The 21,802-nt window shown below is 42.9% G+C and overlaps 1 protein-coding gene across 4 annotated transcripts in view; it reads right to left on the minus strand.

The window, feature by feature from the left end:
* The window catches only part of C7H1orf21 (chromosome 7 C1orf21 homolog), a 106,143-nt gene that overhangs the window by 27,740 nt on the left and 56,601 nt on the right, over positions 1-21,802 (minus strand). For all 4 annotated transcript variants that reach the window (XM_051624406.1, XM_051624407.1, XM_051624408.1 and 1 more), the window contains exon 3: positions 13,070-13,164. In XM_051624406.1, the coding sequence (XP_051480366.1) occupies positions 13,070-13,164 (95 nt within the window). The remainder of the gene's footprint in view (positions 1-13,069; positions 13,165-21,802) is intronic.

A 21,802-nucleotide genomic window follows, 5' to 3' on the forward strand; every position in this document is an offset into this window, starting at 1 on the left:
AACTTTCACAATTTTACAGACAATTTTAAGGAAAGACACCCAAAGGAGGTGGTTTAATGTGGGACCACTGTATCCCCATTTCCATCCAGACTCCACAGAGCTGCCCTGGAAAAGCTGTGTATGGAGACAAATAGAGAAGTGTATAAGGGCACTTCATTAGGTCACTTATATTTTTAAATGAAGACAGGAAAATAATCCATGGTGAGTTTTATTTAAGTGAAAAATCCAGCACAACCAGAAGAGCAGTTTCCAAAACACAACCAAGCCCAAGAGGAATATGCAAGTCCACTCCATGAGCCTTTGAACTGGCTGGTAGCACTTGGGCGTTTTATGTGTTTTTCCCATTTAACAGTTAGATTTGTTTAGATAAACTCATAAATATGGTTATTTACGTAGCAAGATAGAATGGTGCATTTAGGGATTTTAGGTAGAAGAAAATTCTTTCATGCTAACAGTAAAATGAAATCATGCCAAACTTTAACTAAAGGAACATGTTCTAACACTGAGAAACTTTTATAATTAATCCTTGCCTCAGATCATCTCAGGAAGAGTTATGAGTCTAATTAACATCAGTTGAGAAATTGCTTCTGTTTCTGAAATCACTGAAACTAGACACTGGGTAACAGACAACCCATATCCTTTCTGTCCCATGACCAATTTATGGCTAAGCCCTGACTCACCACATGAAGTCCAAAAATACTTCTCAGCATTACTGATAGCTCGTTGCAGGCTCAGGCAGAAAAACTGATAACCTCGTGGGGGGGAGGGGGAAATCCCCTCCAAACCCCACTTCTTCAACAAGAAGGATGAAGACAATGCGTTGCTGAAGTTGTTTGGTTTTTTGTTGGTTCTGTTTGGTTTGGGTTTTTTTATTGGAGGAGGCACTTTTTGAAAAGAGCACCAGGGCTATTCTTAGAGGAGCTGCATGGCTGTGGTTAGCAAAGGCTTGGCTGGTGGCCAGCCCGGCTGGGTTTGCTGCAAGGCTGAGCAATGCCCTGGGCTTGTTACAAGATTTCTGCTTGCTTTTTCTTTTTTTTTTTTTTCTTTCTTATAAAAAAGGCTGCAGAAAACTTAAAACACAGCCTGCTAGGAACAAGCTGTACTTTGGAAAGACGTGCCACCATCTCCTCGCATCTGCCATCACCGCTTCCAACGCGCTGCCAAAGTCCTGGGTTGGTGCTGACTGTTTTCCCTCGGAAGGAAATGAGTGTAAACACAGCTTCAGAGACAGCATTCCCATACGGATGTTAATCTTTGGAAAAGCTGGACAGGATGGAGCAACTATGAGAGCCGGGAGAGCTCCAGAAGCAACAAATCCCACAAATATACAAGCTGCTAAACTTGTGCATCCAGCCAAGTCCTTATGAAAAATGAAGCAGGTTTTGACCTTGACTCACTCTCAGAGACTACAGCAACCTGAAGTCAGTGATTTTGGAGCCCCAGCCACCACTGAAAGGGCTGGGGATTTCCTATGTTCAGCTCCTTGCTCTTCAAGCCTAAAAGAAGGTGATCTGGTAAACCCGCAGCATTTCACTGGCAGAAGGACAACATCACCAGGACCTCTCCAACCCTGACATCATCCCATGTTTCTACCACACTGGACAGTCAAACCTTCCCTTCCCTCTCTCTCTCTCTCGCAGCAGCTTCCTTCCTCTGAATGGCTAAAGGAACTAAGAAAACCAAGGAAAGAGGGCAGCTTGATGGCAAGATGCCTCCCACACCCATCTAAATCATCCCCTCACACTGTGGTGTTTGACATCCAAATCTTGGGAGAAGAGGACAGCAGCAATTCCTCCTCCACTGCATACCATACCCTTAAGGACCCTCTCCAGCATTTGCCCTTTATTTTATTCCTTGGGGTCTGGAAACTTACCCCCAGGTCATTTCCCTGGAATTACATGGATTTTGGAATAAAAGTGCTGATTTGGTTGAAATTTTGGGGAAGAACTGGTAATACCTGAGCCCCTTTGTGCTGTGTTTGCAGGTAGAGCGGCCACTTCTAAGTCTCAACTGCTGCCTTCAGGTGCTGCTGTAATACAAAATACATTTAAATATATACACACACACAAGTATAATATTATTACCTTATTAAAAAGCATTGGTTTTATGTTCCCATGCATGGGACTATCCGGCAGCTTGTTTATTTTATTTCAAGCTGCCTGCCTTTGATGCTATCCCATGGAAAGATGACACAGGAGATAAAGCAGCAAGCAGAAGCGTGCAGCCGGCGCGCTCACAGCCCACGTGGGGGAAGAGCTGCATGTGAACTCAAATAGGTTTTCTTGTGGGAGCAAGGAGCAACCAATTTAAAGGAAAAAAATAACCCAAAAGGTTTTCTTCCTGTTGAGAACAAACACCAGCCTGTTCAGGAAGCTGCATGTTCACTTCGTTCAGTATTACTTCGCTATCTGTGCAAACTAGGGCTTCACATCAAAAACATGTATACAGATTTATTTTATCATGTACCTACAATTACAATTGCAAGCTGCATCATCCTCTGTATGCAGAAGAGCCTGAATTATCCAGCCAGCCTTTTCATACTATCACCATGCTTGCTGTTAAAAGCATAAATCTATTTTCATAGGATTTTTTTCTTTCCCTAACTTTGTTTTTATTTTAAAAAACCTGGCCCCTTGGAAGTTCTCTCTTATATTGACTCCCCTTCTCCCAAGTCCAATTTTCTGCTCCTCTTTCCACCAGCTGAAATGTAGAAATCCCTCCCAAAATGAGCACTTGAGTCTCTCAGCTATCAGCAAAAGCAAAGGGGAACAACCAAAGCTGAAAAGCAACTTTATAGCAAGAAATAAATCAAGCTGAGCCCTTTCCAGCCCAGGTTTAAGCACACGTGGTACAGACGGAGACATACGCTCCATCATTTTATCCTTAGAGGTGGCTGAAGGATTTGTAGTTCCACCAGAGGCAGATATCCTGTATAAGGAATTTCATATGGAGTGGCCAGAGCTGGCAGTGATGCCAAAAGCATCAGCAATGCTTGCTGAAGTGGGAGTTCACTGTTGTAGAGCTGACGTGAACCCCAGACGTTCACACAGTCCCAGCTCCAGCCTTCACCTCTACTTGAAACAGGAATGGAAGCTGCCACCTTCAACTTTGTGAGATTAGACATTGGTTATGGTAGCTCTATTTGGCAAGTGCCTAACAGATGTTCCAGGTATCTTGTCTAAAAAAAAAATAAGAAAAATTGAAAATGCTTCTCATTTAGGAAAAAAAAAAAATCCACCAATTTCACTAAATAAAAAAAACATATTTTGAAAACATTGTATTTCTAGCTCTCCCCTTCCCCTTCATAAGTCTATCATGCTTCCAGTTTCTTTTTCCAGAGGGGCAGAGGGATGTATTGGGCACCAGCAATGTCTCCAGAACACCAGGAATGCCATCGGCCTCCCCTGTCTGTGTGTGTAGGTGACATGACCCTGATTTCACCCACCAACAGGAATAAATCCCCTCCTCTTAGTTCACTCACCTCCCCATGACCATCTCATGACTTCAAACCTCCTGGGAAACCTCTGCAGAGGCCACCCCAGCATCAGCAAACCTCCTGGGGAAGGTGGACCAACGTAGGCTGAGGAACACTGTTACCTTCCCAATGGTCCCAAAATGTGCAGCAGCAGGACAGCAAATGGGGCAGCACCTTCTGAGTTCACACCAGGTCTCGGGGAGACCTGGATTTGCTAAGCTCATCACCCTGAGCATGCAGTAATTAAGGCTATAGAGCTCAACAAGCCAGTTAATACAGCTAATGAGCTTCCCCAACAGCAGTCTCCAGTTCTCTTTCACTTTCTCTAGTGAAAACATCATTAAATCAGGTTGTGTTCTGCCCACATGTGGCCTTCACTGCAGCACTGGCCAAGCAAGCCTGTTAAAATGTCTGAGGAGTCCAGCCCCTGCAGAGACACCCTAACTTCCCTGGGAGAGGGGGAATTAAAAAAAAATATCCACTTAAAAACATCCACTGAGGTTTCAAATAATTTTGTACAAAATATCATCATTCTCCCCAGGGTGGATTTTAAATATTCACCAGCTTCATTCACATATTGTGATGAAGCACAATCAAAATATCAAGTAAGCAAACACAAAACAACTGCTGAAGCAGTGAAAAACGTTCCTGCTCAGTAAGGATGAGAGCATACAATTGCCTAACAGGTGGAAAACCTAACAAAAGCAGCAACTATTGCATCAGGAAAACAACATTTCATGCACGTTCAGTACAACAGACATTGTCTTTTTGAAGATCAGTTAAATAATCGGTGCTCTCCCACTACAACTTTTCTTCCTGCAGGTGCTCCTCACTCTTGCATCTTCTAGTGTATGTTGCTTCTGAAAGTATTTTTTTACATTTCTTACTAAAAAACGTTTAAATGCTCCACACCAGTATGGCCAGTAAGACCACCCCAAGGTACAGAGTGAAGCACTGAGACACAGGACCTCATCTCCTTCCTGTGTGCTCATTTCTGCCTGTATCTTGTCTCACCCTCTGTTCCAAACCAGCAGAATTTACAATTAACACCTACCAGGCAATCACTGGAAAGCAAGTACCAAGACAGGACACAGAGAGCTCCTGTTGCTGACAGCTTTCAAAATCTTACTGCTCATCTTTCTTAATGATTCAGTTCAAGTTTTGAGACGCCTAAGCTATTAAAAAAGTAAAAGAGAATCTCAGGTCTAAAAATAAAAGCTTCCCAGTCCTCACAATCATGGAAGAAACATGTAAATAAAAAACTTACAAAGCTTTATTTACCATGTTTTTAAGCAACAAATGTTATCTATGACCTATGTATTTTGGTCAGCTGCCTCGTTATCAAATGGCCGATGCTGGCAGTGCTGCAAGGCAGGCGGGTTTACCACAAAGTGAGCAATAAACAATTATATGGAAGGATTACACACTTCTGAACCTCCTGGAGAGCAGCACTGGGAGTTGCACGTCCAGCAGCATCATTCACTCCCAGCAGCAACCCTGCCATTGCTGCTGACTCCGTTTTGCCAACACTGCTGTGTCCAACATTCTCAACAGCACCCACTCCCCAGGGCAGGGAGAGGGGTCCTGAGCAGAAACCCACCCATTAAAATGATTCAGGCATGGAAACATGACCAGTATGGGAAATGATTGCTCCCACCAGTCACTGGAACATCTCTGCAAGAATAATTTACACCTCTAATATCGCTGGTCCTGAAAACCTGCTCCCAACAGCTGCCCAAGGCTCTGGGGCATTAGACCTTCACTACTAGTCTTTTCCCACTAGCAAACACCAGCAAGACTCCAATCACATGTTGCTTCTGGACCCCGCTATTTTAATATGCTTAGAAAGAAATACCATAATTTCTTTTTTAAACTTTCTACTTTAAAATCACATCCATCAAGAGCCTGATAAATGGTATCATTCTACCTCTCAACGGTATCATTCTACCTCTCAACAGAGCACTACACAGATTTACTTAACGGAGGATGAAGACGGAAAACAAAGTCCAGTCTGAAAACTAGACCACAAGTAGTTTTTCTGTTATTTTCTGACTTGCTAAAAGTAGTTATTAATAGTATCCACTTATTTTCCAGATTTTCAAAAGTTAAATACTAGAGGAAAAATTAATACTTCTTCCTCCAAAACCATTTTTAATGGAATCCAGAAGAAAAAGAATATTAACACTCAGGGCAATCATTTACTTTGATGTCTGTAATATGCAGTGACCCGTAAGTGGAATAAGCTAAAACTGTCATAAATTCATTATGAGAAATCATTCTTTGAAGAATATCACTACAAATTTGAAATGAAATGGCCAGTACAGATATAAGCTAATTGCATGGAGTTTAAAATAACTGGCTTTAGTAGCAACATCCTTTCTGTGCACTTCTATCTCAGCTTCCAATGCATTTATTCCAAAAAACATTGAAGAGGCTGGTGTATGAAAATGGAAATGTCGTAATTACTTGGTACTGACACTGACAGGGCAGGACCTCTGACTTTGAAAAAAAAATTAAAAAATCAAAAGGATGATTTTATAATTTTCATTTCCCCAGGAAAGGGAACCTGAGAGTGTGTGCAGCACAAAAGGTGCCAATCCAGACCCTACCAATGAAGACCGGAGCTTTCCTGGAGCCCCTTCAGGCACTGGAAGGTGCTCTAAGGTCTCCCTGGAGCCTTCTCTTCTCCAGGCTGAACACCCCAACTCTCCCAGCCTGGCTCCAGGGCAGAGCTGCTCCAGCCCTCTGAGCATCTATCTTTGTGGCCTCCTCTAGAGTCACTCCAACAGCTCCATGTCCTTCTTGTGTTGAGGGCTCCAGAACTGGACCCAGCACTGCAGGAGGATCTCACCAGAGCGGAGTAGACAGGGAGAATCACCTCCCTTGACCCTGCTGGTGATGCAGCCCAGGAGATGGTTGGCTCTCTAGGCTGCCAGTGCATGTTGCCAGCTTGTGTTGAGCTTCTCACTGACCAACACCCCCAAGTCCTTCTCCTCAGGGCTGCTCTCAACCCATTCTCTGCCCAGCCTGGATTTGTGCTAGGGATCGCTGCAACCCTGGTGCAAGACCTTGCACTTGGCAAGTATGACTTAGGTTCATCACTCCTTCATTAAGTTACTTAGCAATTTTAATCCCTGGCTTTCATTTCCTTACTTATGCCGTAGCCGTGTTTTGTAGCGGCGGCTTTTGTTCTGTGGTTTGTTTCTTGAACTGAAGAGAGGAGCAGGCCAGATGGGGAGCATCTCTGTGCCGCTCTGCCAGGAGCCTGTGGGACCTGTTCCCACAGACCTTGAGGCCCCAGGATTTGGCTGATGCAGCATCTAGGCAAAGTGGAGGCTTCTCTGTGTGGGAAAACATGTGGGGGAGTAGCCTTGCCTTGCAGCCCTCAGCTTCCCTGCGCTCTTCCAGCTCTCAGGACGACAGGAGCTGCACTGGGTGGGCGGTGCAGGAACCTGGCACATTATCAGGTCTCCGTGCACATCTGGTGATGCTCACTTTGTCCTTTTATCCATCTCATGCCACAGGAACCAAAGAAAACGGGTGGCTCATTTCCCCTCCCTCTCCTCTGCAGAACGACTCAAGCTGTATTCTGTGTGGTTTTGTGCTTTTCTCCCTGCCTGGATTCCAACCCAAAGGCCAACAACACCTTCAAGCATTTTGTTGAGCTGAAGCTTTATATCTGAAACTAGGAGAAGGGAAAATTGGGTGGCAACAGGCAGAAAAGTTAATAGCCTCTCCTTTATATATAGGAAGATATCTAGATATCCATCCAAGGATAATAAACTAATGTGATGCAATCATTCCAGGCCTCCTACTTGGAGATGACATGGTTCCAGGAGTGGGACAGGGTGTCCTGGATGCTGCTGCACACAGCATCAACAGCAAACCAGGAGTCCACATGGGATTTGCCACGCTGAAAATCTTCAGGGTAGACAAAACCCAAGACAATCTCTTCTTTCTAAGGGCTTGAGGGCTCGTGCAATTCTGGTTTCTATCCCCTTATAAGCACAGCACAAGCAAGATCTATCCTGAAATCATGTGCTTCGAAACACACTATTGCAGCAAAGTGCTTTAAAATAAGTAATTAGGAAACTACAGCCTGAAATCTTAGTACTGCAGTACACATTAATATGATATTTTGAATTTTTACAAGGCTCTCACCAATGTACTACAACTGTAGCTGCAATAAACAGAGTTATGCATTAAAAACAAAGCAATTCCAAGCTTATCTAGCAGTAAGCAGCAGTGCCTTTAAACACTTTCAAGTACAAAGTTAACCGTATTGCCATGCTTAAACTTGCACTAGGGGTATTTTGTATATGTAGAAAGGAAAACATCACCAATACCCCCAATAAATTTAACCCCAGAGAGTGGTGTCTGGCTTATTTCCTCTTTATTTTAGTGCCTGGACAGGGCAGCTTGGTGAAAGAATTGAAACGATATTTTCCTAAACCCATCTGGAATTCAGACATATGCCAGTATTTATATTACATGTCCCAAAATGTTCATGATTGATGTATCTGTAACACATATTTTGAATACTGTGTATAGTATAAATACTGAAATAGGTATCTTTTCTTTGACATATTACATTTGATATCATTATTACCGTTTCATTCCTCATTTTCTGCCACACTTTTTATTTCTTATGCTTTATCTATCAGTTATTACTGTCTACTTTGGACATAGCACTGCAGCAAATGATAACTGGTGTTGAATAGAGAGCCACAGAGACTGAGGTTTTGCAATACCAAGTGTTATGGAGCTGAGTGATAAATGGAGAACAGTGGCTGGGGCTGAGAAGCTTGAGACAGATAGGAAAGAACAGCGCACGCAAGGCTGAAAAAAAATGACATTTGCAGGTAAGTGGAGTGGAAATTTGCACTTAATGGGGGGAAAAAAAGGCAAAACATTGTTTGTGTTATTAAAGGCAGAGTGAGAGATTGTGAGAGCAACGGAGAGAGAGGCAATTTTCTTCCAACTCCAGCAGGAATTAATCTCAAGCGCTAAGATGCAATTTCATGACGGAGCTCCAGGACAAAACAGAGCTTTATGCCCAGTTGTTTTGTGGGTTTAGATAACAAAACAGAAAAATCCTAATAAGTAGCCTTTTATGCCAATACGGGCCAGAAAAATATTTCTATTAGTAAAAATTACAAAAACTTCCAAAAACTGAACTGCAATAAACATAAGAGTTAACCACCCAGCACAAAAAAACCTGCTATTTTAGGTACTGGATCTTTTCAGGGGTATCTGCACTATCAGAGACCATCTCAGAGGAAAACTGATACAGCTCATCAAGTTTGCCAAAGCAGCACTAAGCTGCACAAACACACCACACCTTCTTATTCTACCTTTTCTAGCAATACAGTTTTACAATGGAAAGCTGTTAGTGCTGCAAGAGTTCGGAAATTAGAACAATTAAATTAATCCCATGATGAGTGTTAAATCGGCTGTTATGATTGTACCCTGTACATTTCATGTGCAGGTGTAGAGGTAAACAGCGAGTCCTTTCCAAACAAAAAATTAACAGATCTTTAGAAAAGGTAACATGTTATTTATTCCAGCCATCCCTGCTTGTTGCAGATACGTTCTGGAATCGATTTAGCCTTTTAAAATAGTAATACTTCCTGATAGTTAGGATTTTAGCTTTCCCGTATGTAACAAAATCAGGTATGTGGCAGATGTGATTACTCATGAATAGTTTTTGCTGATATTTAGGGCCAAGGAAACCCTATTCAGATCCCCTGAGTGGTAAACCTGAAGTTGGTAAAGCCCTTTTTCTTTTGGAGCAGGCTTATTGTAAAACCTTTAAGCAACCCCCGGTCTCCCCCAAAAAGATGGGGAATCACAGGAGAGCTCCCCTCTGCCCCAGGGGTTTTGTAGAGCTGCTGTGGATCCACAGGGAGTCAAGGTTTAGCCTTGACACATGGGAGTTCATCACCTCATTTGGCGAGTTGGCACCAGGCTGGGCCTGAAGACTGCATCATCTTGACTCTGCTGGAAACCTTGCCAGAGCCTGGCCTGCTGAGGGCAAAGCCAACCTGCTGCCTTCCCAGCCCCAGTAAACCATGGCAGCCAGCCCTGCTGCTTCCCAATGCACCACTAACCAGCACAGCAGCTTCTTCAGCTCCAGCAAGAACCCCACTCATGAGCTTCTACACACAATCAAATTGTGATTGAAAATCAGCACCATTTCCATGGGTTTATATATAGTTCAACACTTAGGATTAGAAAACTTACATCGTCTTGAAAACCAGTACAAATCTTTCATCTGTCTGCTCCTTCCTTACAGCCCTGACTCACACACCCCAGCTTTAGCTGAGCAGCTCTCAGAGTGCACAATGTAGCGCTCCAGAACACAGCAGAACCCCTGGGCTCCAGCACCTAATCCTGCTGCATCCCATTCCCATCTGCAGGCTACCAGGATGTGCTAATGTCAGCTCAAGATCTTCCCCACCAAGGGCAACGTGACCAGTTTGAACTTGAGAGTGGAGATGCCCAGGTAGTTGCCCAAGATGATGCTGGGAGCAGAGGCAGCATGAATAAAACCAGGACCTGAGAGATCCCAGGAGTAAATGGAGAACAGGAGAAACAACCAGGGTAAAGAAGTTAATCAGGCTGATGAATATGAAGGAACGGCAGGAAAACAATAACTGACTGTGACAGAGTCTGAAACAAGCTTGGCTTTTTTATCTTTTCTTATTTTCTTCCCTCCACTCCCTTGTCAAGAGTCTACATTTTAATTCAATGCCTTTGATTCTGCCAGAAAATGTCTTCACAGAGAACATCTTCTGTCTCACCTGGCACACAGCCCTAGCACATCCAAAGAATAGTTCTGCTTCACAAGGTCAGCTGTGCTCAAGTTCTGAGCCCTGCTTAAGCACTGGGTTGAAGCTGAGAAGTGAGTGATTCACCAGCCAAGCCCAGGAACCACCGTGCCAGCACCAGCCCATCTCCCCATCTCTCCTTGAGCAGAATAAAAGCCTGGGCCCCTGGCCACAGGACCCCAGTGCAAAGTGACAATTTACCTGGTGTCTGCCATGTCCTCCCATTCTCTTTATCTACTTGTATGACGTTTTTTTAATCCTGACTCAGAAATACTGCAAATGAAAGGCAGAGATGGCACCACATCAAAGAGCCCAAGTTCCAAGGGAAGTGGTTTTATCTTCACTTGAGCAGAGATGATTTTTTTTTTTAAGCAAGACTTCAAAATACCTTATATAAGTAACAGTGATGATAATGGGACTGTAAAATTCCATGGCATCCAAACTGAAGCATAAGTATCAGAAGACAAGATAACCCACAGTGAAGCAGCTCCCAGGGAACCAACAGTAATGACATTAAGGTTATGCATCTGAAGGAGATGGGAATTAGCAGCCCTGTGACAATAAAGAAATGTGGGATTAAGAAAAAAGAGAGGAGGGGAAAGGGCTGGTCGATTCTCCCACCCTGTCTTCTTGTTCCTAAAATCTCTGTTGCCTGGAAATGGCTGAGGAGAGGCCAGGATTATGTAAGTGCTTGCCAACTTTTCACACATTAAGAAAACCAAAGCCTGAATGATGGGCAGCTTAACCCATCTTCTAAGCAGTGAACTAAAACATGTTTACTAAGGAGAACTCGAGCAGTGAAACCCCTTGAAAAATCCAGAAGTGATGAAGACTTGGCAATTCCCAGGATTAAAAAGCTGCATATATTACAGACAATGTAATCTCCTTAGAGTAAAATGAGGAAAAGGACAATAAAGTCTTTTTGGTATGCAAGATGGTTTTTGTTTTAAAGGATATACATCCCACCAGACTGAAGACTTTCTTACATTATTATCTTTCTTTCATTCTCCTGATAGATATGACAGAGAGCTATTCCAGCCCTCCAACTCCATATTCAGTTATATTTTCCAGCAAACCCACTGCTCCCATCAAACATGACCCATCAATAATAAACCAGTAAGCACTGCCTCGTAGCAATGTTTCTTCCAAAATTTAATCAGGCCAACACCTAGATGCTAAAATAAGGAAGGCACTACTGAAAGTACAAAATATATCTATCTAATTAGACTTGAATACAGCTTCAGCAACTGTGTCACCTCAGCAGACCTAAGCTTACCTGGACTCCTCCTTGTTGCCATTCAAGTGGCAAAAATGCAAATTTAAATACAGCTGAAAGCTAGTTTAAAATGTAAACTGTTAGACTCAGTTTTTGTTAAAAAACTGAGGATTGCACTCATTTTCCCTTTTGCTCTGTTTATCAACAAAACACCGGGGCCTCTAAAATGAGCAAAAAGATTCTTGCAGCTCCATTTCTGCCAGTTCCAAATGACCCCACTCACACAGCTAACAGAGCTGAATGCACTGTGGCTGCTGCTGTTCTCACCATGTTCTCAGCAATGTTGCTGAGGCCCCAAAAAACCTGAAAAACCTGCTGGATGCTGAAGTGGTGCTGTCCACTGGAGCATCAGCAAGGCAAAACTGCAGGTGCCAAAACCTGCTCTGGAGACCAAAGCAGAAATTTTGTTGCATGTTGCTCAGCCAAAGAGGACAGGACAGCAAAATAATCTCTGCTGTTTCCCACAGGAATGCACGTAGTAGCTGTGTGTAGAAGAGGGAATATAAAGTACCCAGGTTGCTTGGAGCTCACTTATATCTTCAGGAAGAGAAAAAATCCCCAACAGCGAGTTTTTGTGCAGCTGCCCAATGATGGCCAAAGGCAAAACCTCAGCTGGTGCTGATGGTTATGGCACCACTGGTATCTGCTGATGATGTTCCCTTCTCTGGTCTTACTGATGGAGGGAAAAACACATCCAGTCCTACGTGAAGAAAAGCTGCAATGAATGAGTGAAACCAGATGTGAAATTTTGCACCCACCTATTATAATCGTGGGATGGTTTCAAAAATTTAAGCTGGGCAAAGTCCCAGGCAGCCAATTACAAAATCTATGTTCCTTCAGCTTTAGAAGAGAAGGAACAATTGCTCAGAAATGCCAGAAGTGACTCAACTGTGTTTTTTGAGCTGCTTCAAGGCTACCCTAGTTATTTCAAGTAGTACAAAGAGTTAACCTGCAACTTCCTTCCCATAAGCGGAACTCTGAGCCACCAGCAAGGTGCTCAAATCAAGGAGAAAGAAACACACACAAAATTATTCTTGTGACTGCTGGGATTGGAATACATTGGTTTTTCTAATCCAAATGGCCTTCCCTGTGAATTTAAAAATATATCAAACCAGGAAGCACAGAGCAAACACCACCTATACAAGTAGGTCATGTTCGTAATGGCAGCGCACCGCTGGTTTGCTGCCAGCTCGCTGGCAACACAGACACAAACATTTCCAAGCCCATAAATTTGGATCTGCAAAGGAGGTGGAAGAGCACCATCGAGGAAGCCCTGGCTCCGAGATCAAATAGAGCCGGATGCAGGAAGACAAGCAGCAAAAAGTCAGATTGTTGCACCTTCTACGTGAGCCTCGCCGCGAGCGAGAACATCTCCCCGCGAGTCCTGGTGCCGCCCGCGAGCTGGGGTTGGTGCTGCACGTTGCAAAGTTCATCACAAAAGCAGAGCCACGTTATTTTCATTAGATAAGCGAGAAGTTCAATCCTTACCAAGTTTTCTTGGTTCCTGGCTGCTATTTTCTGATCATCTTCTCCCCCATTTTTCATGTATTTGACCTCTTCCACTGGTTTGATCCTATACTCATCTGAGCACCAAGGGAAAAAAAAAAAAAGAAAACAAAAAGAAAAAAAAAATTGAACCAGTGTAGTTCAGCAGCTGGGGAAAAAAACAAACTAAAACCAAAACAACTGACTAGAAAGGACCCTAGTTAAGCAAAGCAGCTAAAAATTACACGTATATAGTTTCAAGGGCTTAAATGTGACCGATACCAAGGAAGTTTTTCCTGACTGAAGCTTCAGTAAGAATTTCCAGTTTTGGCTTCCAGGAATTGCTCAGCCCCTCTCTGGTCTGGTACAACCACAGCACCACGAGCAGGGGCTGTTCTGCATATACACTGCCCCAAATCCCCCATTTGCTGTACAGTATGCTCAACACAAACAAGTTCCATGCTCCTGCATCCTCCCTGGATTTTTGTTGTCAGGGGCCAATCAAGGGATGTACAGCAGTTCCTACAGAGAGCAGCTGGCTCCTGGATGTCCCTTGCCTTGAAAAATAACCTTTTGAAAGGCAATGCTGATGGAGGCTATTTAAAATTTAAGTTAAAAGCTGGAGGGAAAAAACCCCCACACTGAAACCACTGCATTTTAAAATTTTTATTTTATTTTATTTTGCTTTTCCATCACTGTTTGAAGGGAGCTAAAGGTACACAAGGCACAGTCACACAGTGATTTTTGGAGCAAAGGTCCCATTCTGAGCATTTCCCTCTTCCCACACCCCCCACCACAACCATTTGTCCTGCACATGAATGCTACCCAGACAGAAATCCAGTGTGAAAATAAGGGATAAAAAAGTAAGACTCCTGGTTTGCCCTTAATATTTATCAGCTAGGTGTTTCAACTCTTCAAACAACAAATTCCCAGCTTGAATGAAGAGATTTTTTCCTTTAGTAGGACAACATGGGATTTTTGGGACAAGTGTTTCTTCTCTCTAGGTCCTTGCAGGACCAACACTGCCTTTTCTCAGCTGTTTTTAGCTCTGGTTTGTAGCATGTGACTCTACTGGAAAAACACCCAGAGTTTTGAATCCCACACTGCTCCAGACAGGATATATAATGCAGAAGAGATGCTTCGCACCACGGAAGTGGAAAATGTTAACACAAAAGGAAATCAGGCACGGGATACTGGGAGTAAAAGGCAAAACCTGAGCAAAGTAAAAGAAACAGCACAAACTTTATTCTCTTTCTCTGGGTTTTCAACTTCTCTCACTTACAAAGGGAAAAAGAAAATACAAATGGATTTTCCTGGACTACTGTATTATTTTTCTAAAAATTATCAAAATTATTGAGAGGGAAGCTTATTTCAGGGAACTGTTAACTGCAGAGTGTGGAAGTTAAACAGGCCTAACTCTGAAAAACAGTCTTCTTAAAAAAGTACAACACTGGTTTGCATTTGGCCTAGTCCATATCTGTATCCTTTTTTATTACAGAGTTTAAATAAAACTCTAAAAACCTTGAGAAATCAAAAAGCAGCATCTCACGTGCACATTCTCAAACAGAAGAGTTGAAGACAGTATCACTAGACTGGTAAATGTAAATAACAACTCTGATTATTGTTTTTAATGCAATTTAGGTAGTCTAGAGGCAACAATTTGTAAAACCAAAAGGGCTGAACAGAATAAAGCCTGGGAATTAGAAGTACTTGATTGACTGCAAGATCTAACTTAACATTTTTCTCGCTCCTTCAATGATCTCTGTTGTGATGAGCAATAAAACCCACATGCAGAAAAAGCATAAAACTCCCACGGTGGCACGTATGGGTTTGAATGGGAAAACAGATGAGAAAGAGAAAATAGCACAAAGGAAGTTTGCACAACCCACGGCTAGTTAACTAGAAGAGAGAGAGGGTGTTCAACCCAGCCTTGTAAAAAACAAGTAAGGTATGGAGGGCCTGACATTCAGCTGCAAAAATAACCTCTGAAATGTGTGTCCTGCTTATTCCAAGAGATTAACTGTGATTGAACACGGAGCACACGCCCGGGCAGCAGACTGTCCTACATGGACTGCACGTAGGGGATGCTTACTTGGGGACATTGTGTCTTGTAGCAAGTGGACCAGGGCATGGATGAGCCCAGGACTGATAATCAGCATAACCAGATTTATATATGAAAGTCTGACTCAGTTCCATAGGATGGAGGCCAGATGGGGAGGAGGGGTTTGTTGGAAACTTAATTCTGTGTTTCTTCTCTAACTGATTGTCAGAGAGTGCTGCCAGCAGTCTGAGCTAAGGCCTGGCTGCTGCCTGGCTTCCCAACAGTCATCATCACCATCATGACAACACGCTTCTAGTTACTGCGCCTTTACTACTTATGAATTTGTGCTGCTTTTACTAGGTGAATAGAACTATTTCAATTGGAAGGGACCTACAATCATCTAGTCCAACTTCCTGACTGCTACAGGGATGACCAGAAGGGAAAGCATGTTAAGGACATTGTCCAAATGCAGTCTCAAAGACTGGTAGGCTCTGGGCACCTCTCTTAGCCACGTGACCATCTTCCCCAAGTGCCAGTCCAATGTTTTCTTTAGAACTCCTCTTGCTATTAACTTCAATGGAGATCTCCCTGAATTGTGCAGGATTCAGAGAGCATAGATGTTAGAGAACCTGTGGACAGAGTCAGCTCAGGTGAGGGCAGGGATTATGACATGGACATGGGTCACTTAAGGAATACTTGAGGTGCCCAGGCAGCCTGTTCCCACTCTTCCTGGTTGAGTGAATTTCTTGGCTATGCTTTCCTTTCAAGCTTCAGCTCCACATGAGAGTTTTTAAGAGACCCTCATCAACAAAAGTTCTCAAAAATATTATTTTAAATTCATGTTGAATATGGGCAAAGATCCTTCAGTTGATGCGTCATTTGCCAGATGTAGCAAGTAGCCCTGAAATGGTGGCAAAGAACTTTGCTCAGATTTCTTGTATAATTTTCAGGTATTTACAGCAGTGTAAACGTGTTTCCCCCAATACTTTACTCAATTATCTGTGCAGCATAGCACAGTTGTTTTCACTCTTTCCTCCATCCTACCAACTGCTGGAGAAGTGCAGATGCCAGGACAATCCATGCCTGAGACATGTAGCAGCAAGACAGTTTCCAAAAATAAACCAGTCATTTGCAGGACAAAATGAATATACAGTATCAACTAGCAAACCTTTCTTAAGAGAAAACCCCCTTCTCCTTAGGAGAAAACAGATTAAAAAATCAGCAGGTCAAAGCACAAGACACTTGCTTCTGTAGATGTCAATAGAATTAGTCTTTAATAGAAAGTGTATTAATTAGTATTAATGCCATGGCTCTACTGTACAGTATGTGTTTGAGCATGAGAAATCTCTACTTGTATCTCAAACAGCAATGTAAATTTGACACACTCTAAAGCTGAGGATCTGCCTTGAAGGCCAAAAACAATGCCTCTTGGGGAAGAGGCACAAAAAGCCTCCCTGCCTAAATGAATGATTAGCAATCAGGAGTGCCAAGCAGCCAGGAACTCCATCAAGCCCAGGTGCTGGGAGCAAGTGGTACAGGTCCCAGTTTCAGACCAAAAGGCAAACCCAGTGCTGGGCTGTGGAAAGTGAGTGAACAGGCTATTGGTGGTTAATGGGAGAGGAGAGAGGGCTGAGTCATGAACATGTTTTATCAGGTACACACAGAGATGAAGGGAACGGATCAATGACGTTAAGTTTGAAGCAGTATTATTGCTCATGAGCTCCTGTAATTTCCTATCACAGGCAAAATATTTTCCATAAAGCAGGGAGCACAAATATAATACATTGGCAACATTTGTTCATACTGAACAGTCATTAGCTGGAGGTGGGTATAAATAGATATTATTTCACTTTCAAAGGGGGGAAAAACAGCTAAGTACTTACACTGCCACAGAAAAAAAAAGAGGAGGAGCATCCAGCTGATTCCAAGCCCTGCAGCTTCCCAGGTGCAATGAGGAATATCTGAGAACAGCCACTTTCTGAACAGGCCAAAACATTCAGGAAAAACCACAGCTCTAGTTTCAATAACCATTGAACTAGTTGCTTAAATACAAGTAACTACCTGAATCCCAGCTGAAGTGCTGCTATTTATACCTGCAAACTCCCTGCTATCTGCAGAGAAACACTGGATTTTGCTTGCAGGTGTCCCTCTGGCATTTCCAGTGCCAACTGACACAAACACTACCCTTCACATTCATGCTGAACTCTTATTTTTTTTGCCTCTCTGGATCAACCTAAGCTGTAAAGTCTCTTCATTTTTACAGGCGTGTCACAAATCTGCTCGAGTACAGACCTGACATGAGAAAAGCAGAACAACTGAACGCAGTGGGATCAGTCAATACTTAGCATGTTCCCAGCCAAGACTGAGAAAGAAGGGCTGCTAAAGCAACAGACAGAGCTTAGAAGTGTGTAACAGGGTGTATGGTCACCAGTGGCTTTAAGTGAACATGAAAATCAGAGGAAAGACAGGTTGGAGGAACAGGGCTTTGATGCCTTCCCTAAAGGTATTTAGACATTTGCAAAAAACTGCTAGGCAGGTTTTGCTTGATAAGGTAAGAATCAGGAATTGAAGAAGTAAAGGATGCTAAATTCACTTTGTGATGATTTTTTTCTCCCGATTTCCACTAAAGTAAAGAGAGCATTTTGGGATGATTCAGCCTGAACAATCAAAAACAAACCCAGAGAAATCCTGAAATGTTGATTGAGGTCAAGTAGTTCTTAACTAAGTCTGACAGTCAACAAGACTTTTAAAACTGTAAGAAGTTCAGGAAATCATAGGAAGTACTGTCATATTTACCCAGCTCTAGCTTGCTGAAGAGTAACATACCCTTTTTTTTTTCCTAAATACAGTTTTACATCAAAAACAAAAGCAAAACATCATTAAGCTTCTTTCCTGTGCAAAACTAAAAACTGAGTAGTGAATATGACAAAATAACCTGGAGGGTGGTGTATCATATATAAAGAGAAATACATCTTTATGCTCCTTTCATGTGTAAAAGTAGATTCCAAGCACTGTCTTCTTTTGTGTGGTGTATTAGATAAAAAGATAAGATTTCCAAGAACTCATCTGTGGGGGAATGGGTTTACAGGACTGCCACAGCAAATACCAAGTTGAAGAAAAGCAGCCCAATTGAATTGAAGGAAAAACAACATAAATGAACCACAAGCAAAAGACAGAAATACTGTTGAGCATCACACCCCGCACAAAACCCATCACAGGGGACAAACCAGAAAGCAAGAACACCTGTAGCACAGAACTCTTCGGAAGGGCAAGGGAGGAAGAATTGTTCAGTTGAATTTGCTGCAAAAATTCTCAGTAGGCAAAATCTTATGAATGAAGATCTCCATCTGGAAACAGATTATTCTACTCAAACATGTCACCCGGTTGCCAAGGCAACGTGGCAAAGAAATACAGCACTCATTAATTGCGGTTTCAGTGATAAACGAGCGTATCAGCTTATAATATTGAAACACTTGCTAGAAAGGGGGTGAAAAAGAAAACTGTTGGTTGTTTCTATGAGAGAAATCTCTTCAGCACTTCCAGACATGGCTGTAAGTGCCATTGCCACAGCAACACTGGTAATGAGGCTGGTTCTGGCTCAGTTAAAAAAACCAAACCAAAACATCAGAGAAAAGCATAACTCCATCAAACACACCTGGACTCACTGGGGCTTCTTTTGAGAATTATTTTTTTTTTAATCAAGCCTTTAAAGGAATGCTGATTTACACTGCATTCCCATTTCAGACCCCTAAGGACGAACAGATTTGGCTTCGCTGTCATCAACAAGGACAATGGGTGAAGCCTCTCCTCTATTTTTAGTGATGTATCAAGTACTAGACAGGAAGTATGTGGTACCTTCAGTCACACCACTGAGAAGGAAGTTTCTAACCACACCTTCCTCTTCCTAGGCTGCAAATTCATTCTTCACTATCTCTTGCCTTTCTGTCGAAGGACACGCCACAATTTATCCTTTATCCATAATAAACCACAGCCTATTCTGTAAAATGTAAGTTCTAACAAATTTCTCTGCACCAGACTTCTTTCTGCCAGGTACAGAAACTATTCCTGCTGCTGGGATCATGAGGAATGCCACAGATCCATTTCATGGATCAAAGACTTGAAAACTAAAAGCTGTATTTAGATAAAGGACTGAATTGCTCTTTTTAAATATATTTGTTAAAAATCATAACAGATTTTGATGCAACTTAACATATAACAGCAGGTGAGTCATTCAGATGCTAAATACAAAACGTGGCAAACATCACCCACAGTGTCATGGCAAAGGAGGACTACTGTGAGCTCCACAGCTACACAGGTTAAGAAAAGCAGTGGTGGGCTCAACTCCAGAAAGAGCCAGGCTGTCCATCAGGAGCAAACATTAACCACAAGGAGAGTCAAGTACTAGAACTAGACTTCCTGGGTGGTTGCATTTTCCATCATCAAAGGTTTTTAAAGAGTCACCAGCCTCAAGTGCCACAGGTTAAAGTCCATCCTGTTTTGGGGCACAGGAGGGATGAGATGCTATCCATGTACATAAGCAGAGCTGGAATAACCTGAAGAGCTCAACTGCCTGGATACCAGCAAAGGTTGTGTCAAAATAAAAATAATAAACATTTTAAAAAAAAAAAATCAACAGTTAAAGAAGCTGCAAAACCCCTGTAAACTAATGTGTCTTGAACTAAATACTAAGTAATGGAGGATATCTCAGTTATCTTCTTAGCCCCAGCTTCAAGGACTCTAAGAAGGCAGCATCTGCAGGGCTGTTTTGATTCTACATGGTTATTTCGATTCTGACTTAATTGCTGAGATTTGCAGCTTTGGGGGTGGATTTCCGATCCACCTGGATGTGGGTTGAGAGGGAAATTTCATCAGATATCTGCCAGCATTGGGCGACCAGCCCATCTTCTTCCTCTGTCATCAGCCCTCAGAGCTACCAACTCCCAGGCAATTCTCAATCTCAGTGGTCAGGCTGTTTTTACCAGCACGAACATAAACAGAGAGAACAGCTTAGGAAACAAGCCAACCTGGTTTTTTTGAAAGGACTATCTGAACATGCTCAGTCAGATCTCCAAAATTAAGTTACTGTACCTTAATCCAATCTACAACACAGCCACTGCTGGAAGCTGAGGCCCTGGACACTGCCAGATATTAAACAGAGTGCAGGTGCACAAACAACACACAAATTCTGCCAACAAAATAGAACTCAACTGGCAGAAAAGCTGTTTAAAAATCTGAACATAGTACACATCTGGAAGGACCACCCTCAACTATTTTTTCTTCTTCCTACACAATCTTAACACGTGTTAACTAGGAATGCCAACTACTGCTTCTGCACTGGGCAGATGTGACTGCCAGGGTCAGCTTTATGGGGGGAGGGAGGGCTGAAGGAGACTGAGACATTCAGTGTAACAATAAACAGACCCTCTGGGAAGGACTTCTGCAGTTTTGAAAGGACACTTGTCCCAAAGCTAGGCAAGATATGGGCACCTCTTTCTAAGCCACTGAGCAGTTCTTACTACAGCTCCGTGTCACGCCCAGTGCTTTATGAAACATCAGCTCCCTCAAGGGTGATGCCTACTTGAAGCTAATCTGCACAATTTTAAGAAATTCCCTTCTACTTTACCAGGCTACCCTTTCCCAGGCCCAAATGGTGACAGCTTTCAGCAGTGTTCCTCTGGGTTTGACAGCAGCACGACTCCATTCACCTGAATGGATGTCATCTTGATCTTTGCTGCTGTAGAAGCACAAAACCTCATCTTGCCATATTAACCCACCCTTCATTAACGCTGCCAGGTGTTTCCAGGGCTTGCAGCTCTCAGTCCTCTGGGTATCTCTGTCCTCTCCCACACAGGCCTGACTCCTTCCTGAGGGAGAAGATGCCATTCCAACACCTCTGATGCCATGGCTTGTCACATGCCTTAGCTAGATGTATCTTGGCTTCTCTGATTTCTCTTCCCCGTGATCCAACAGAGTGGCAGATGATGACGAAGCCATAATTTAGCTCTCTTGTTTCTACATGTTTAATTTATGAATGTGGTACAGGCCTTGCAGACACACATCACTGTGTGCAGGACATGAGCTGCCGAATCAAAGAAGTCATTACTTGGTTTCTTCTCCTGCTTGGTTTCTTCTTGGTCATGTGGAAAACAAATGATAACTCACTATGGTTTGCACAACTGACTTCCTTACATCCAGGTCACCCTCCCCTGGGACTACAGACAGAGGCAGGAGGACAGTTTACTGGTAAGCTCTAGCTCAGACTTCCTCTATGCTCCTTGGGGTTAATCCTCTTACACAAAGCAAAGTTTGGGAAGATGTAAGAACAAGTAGAACACAGTAAGTACCCAAAACTGCTTGAAAAAAATCTTGGGGACAAGAGGACTTATGGATGTGCATGTATGTGGTAGGGGGTCCATCAGACATCTTAAACCCCCCTGGACCCTGTGAAGGAAGGCAATGCTCTGCTGCTGCTCTGCTCCATCATGGCTCCCTGATAAGAAAGTCAAGGACTTTCCAGCCAGTTCCACCAACAAATGCTCCCCACCAGGTACGTGCTGCCAGTGGCTGGTTCAAATGTACCACAACCTCAGAGGCCATTTCTTTATCTCAGACTCTTAAAAATACAACCTCAATATTCTAAAATTTTGTGTTAAACACACAATCTCCACCTTGATTGCGTGGTACCACCCTTTACT

The sequence above is a fragment of the Apus apus genome, chromosome 7 (assembly GCF_020740795.1).
Source record: "Apus apus isolate bApuApu2 chromosome 7, bApuApu2.pri.cur, whole genome shotgun sequence".
NCBI lineage: Eukaryota > Metazoa > Chordata > Aves > Apodiformes > Apodidae > Apus > Apus apus.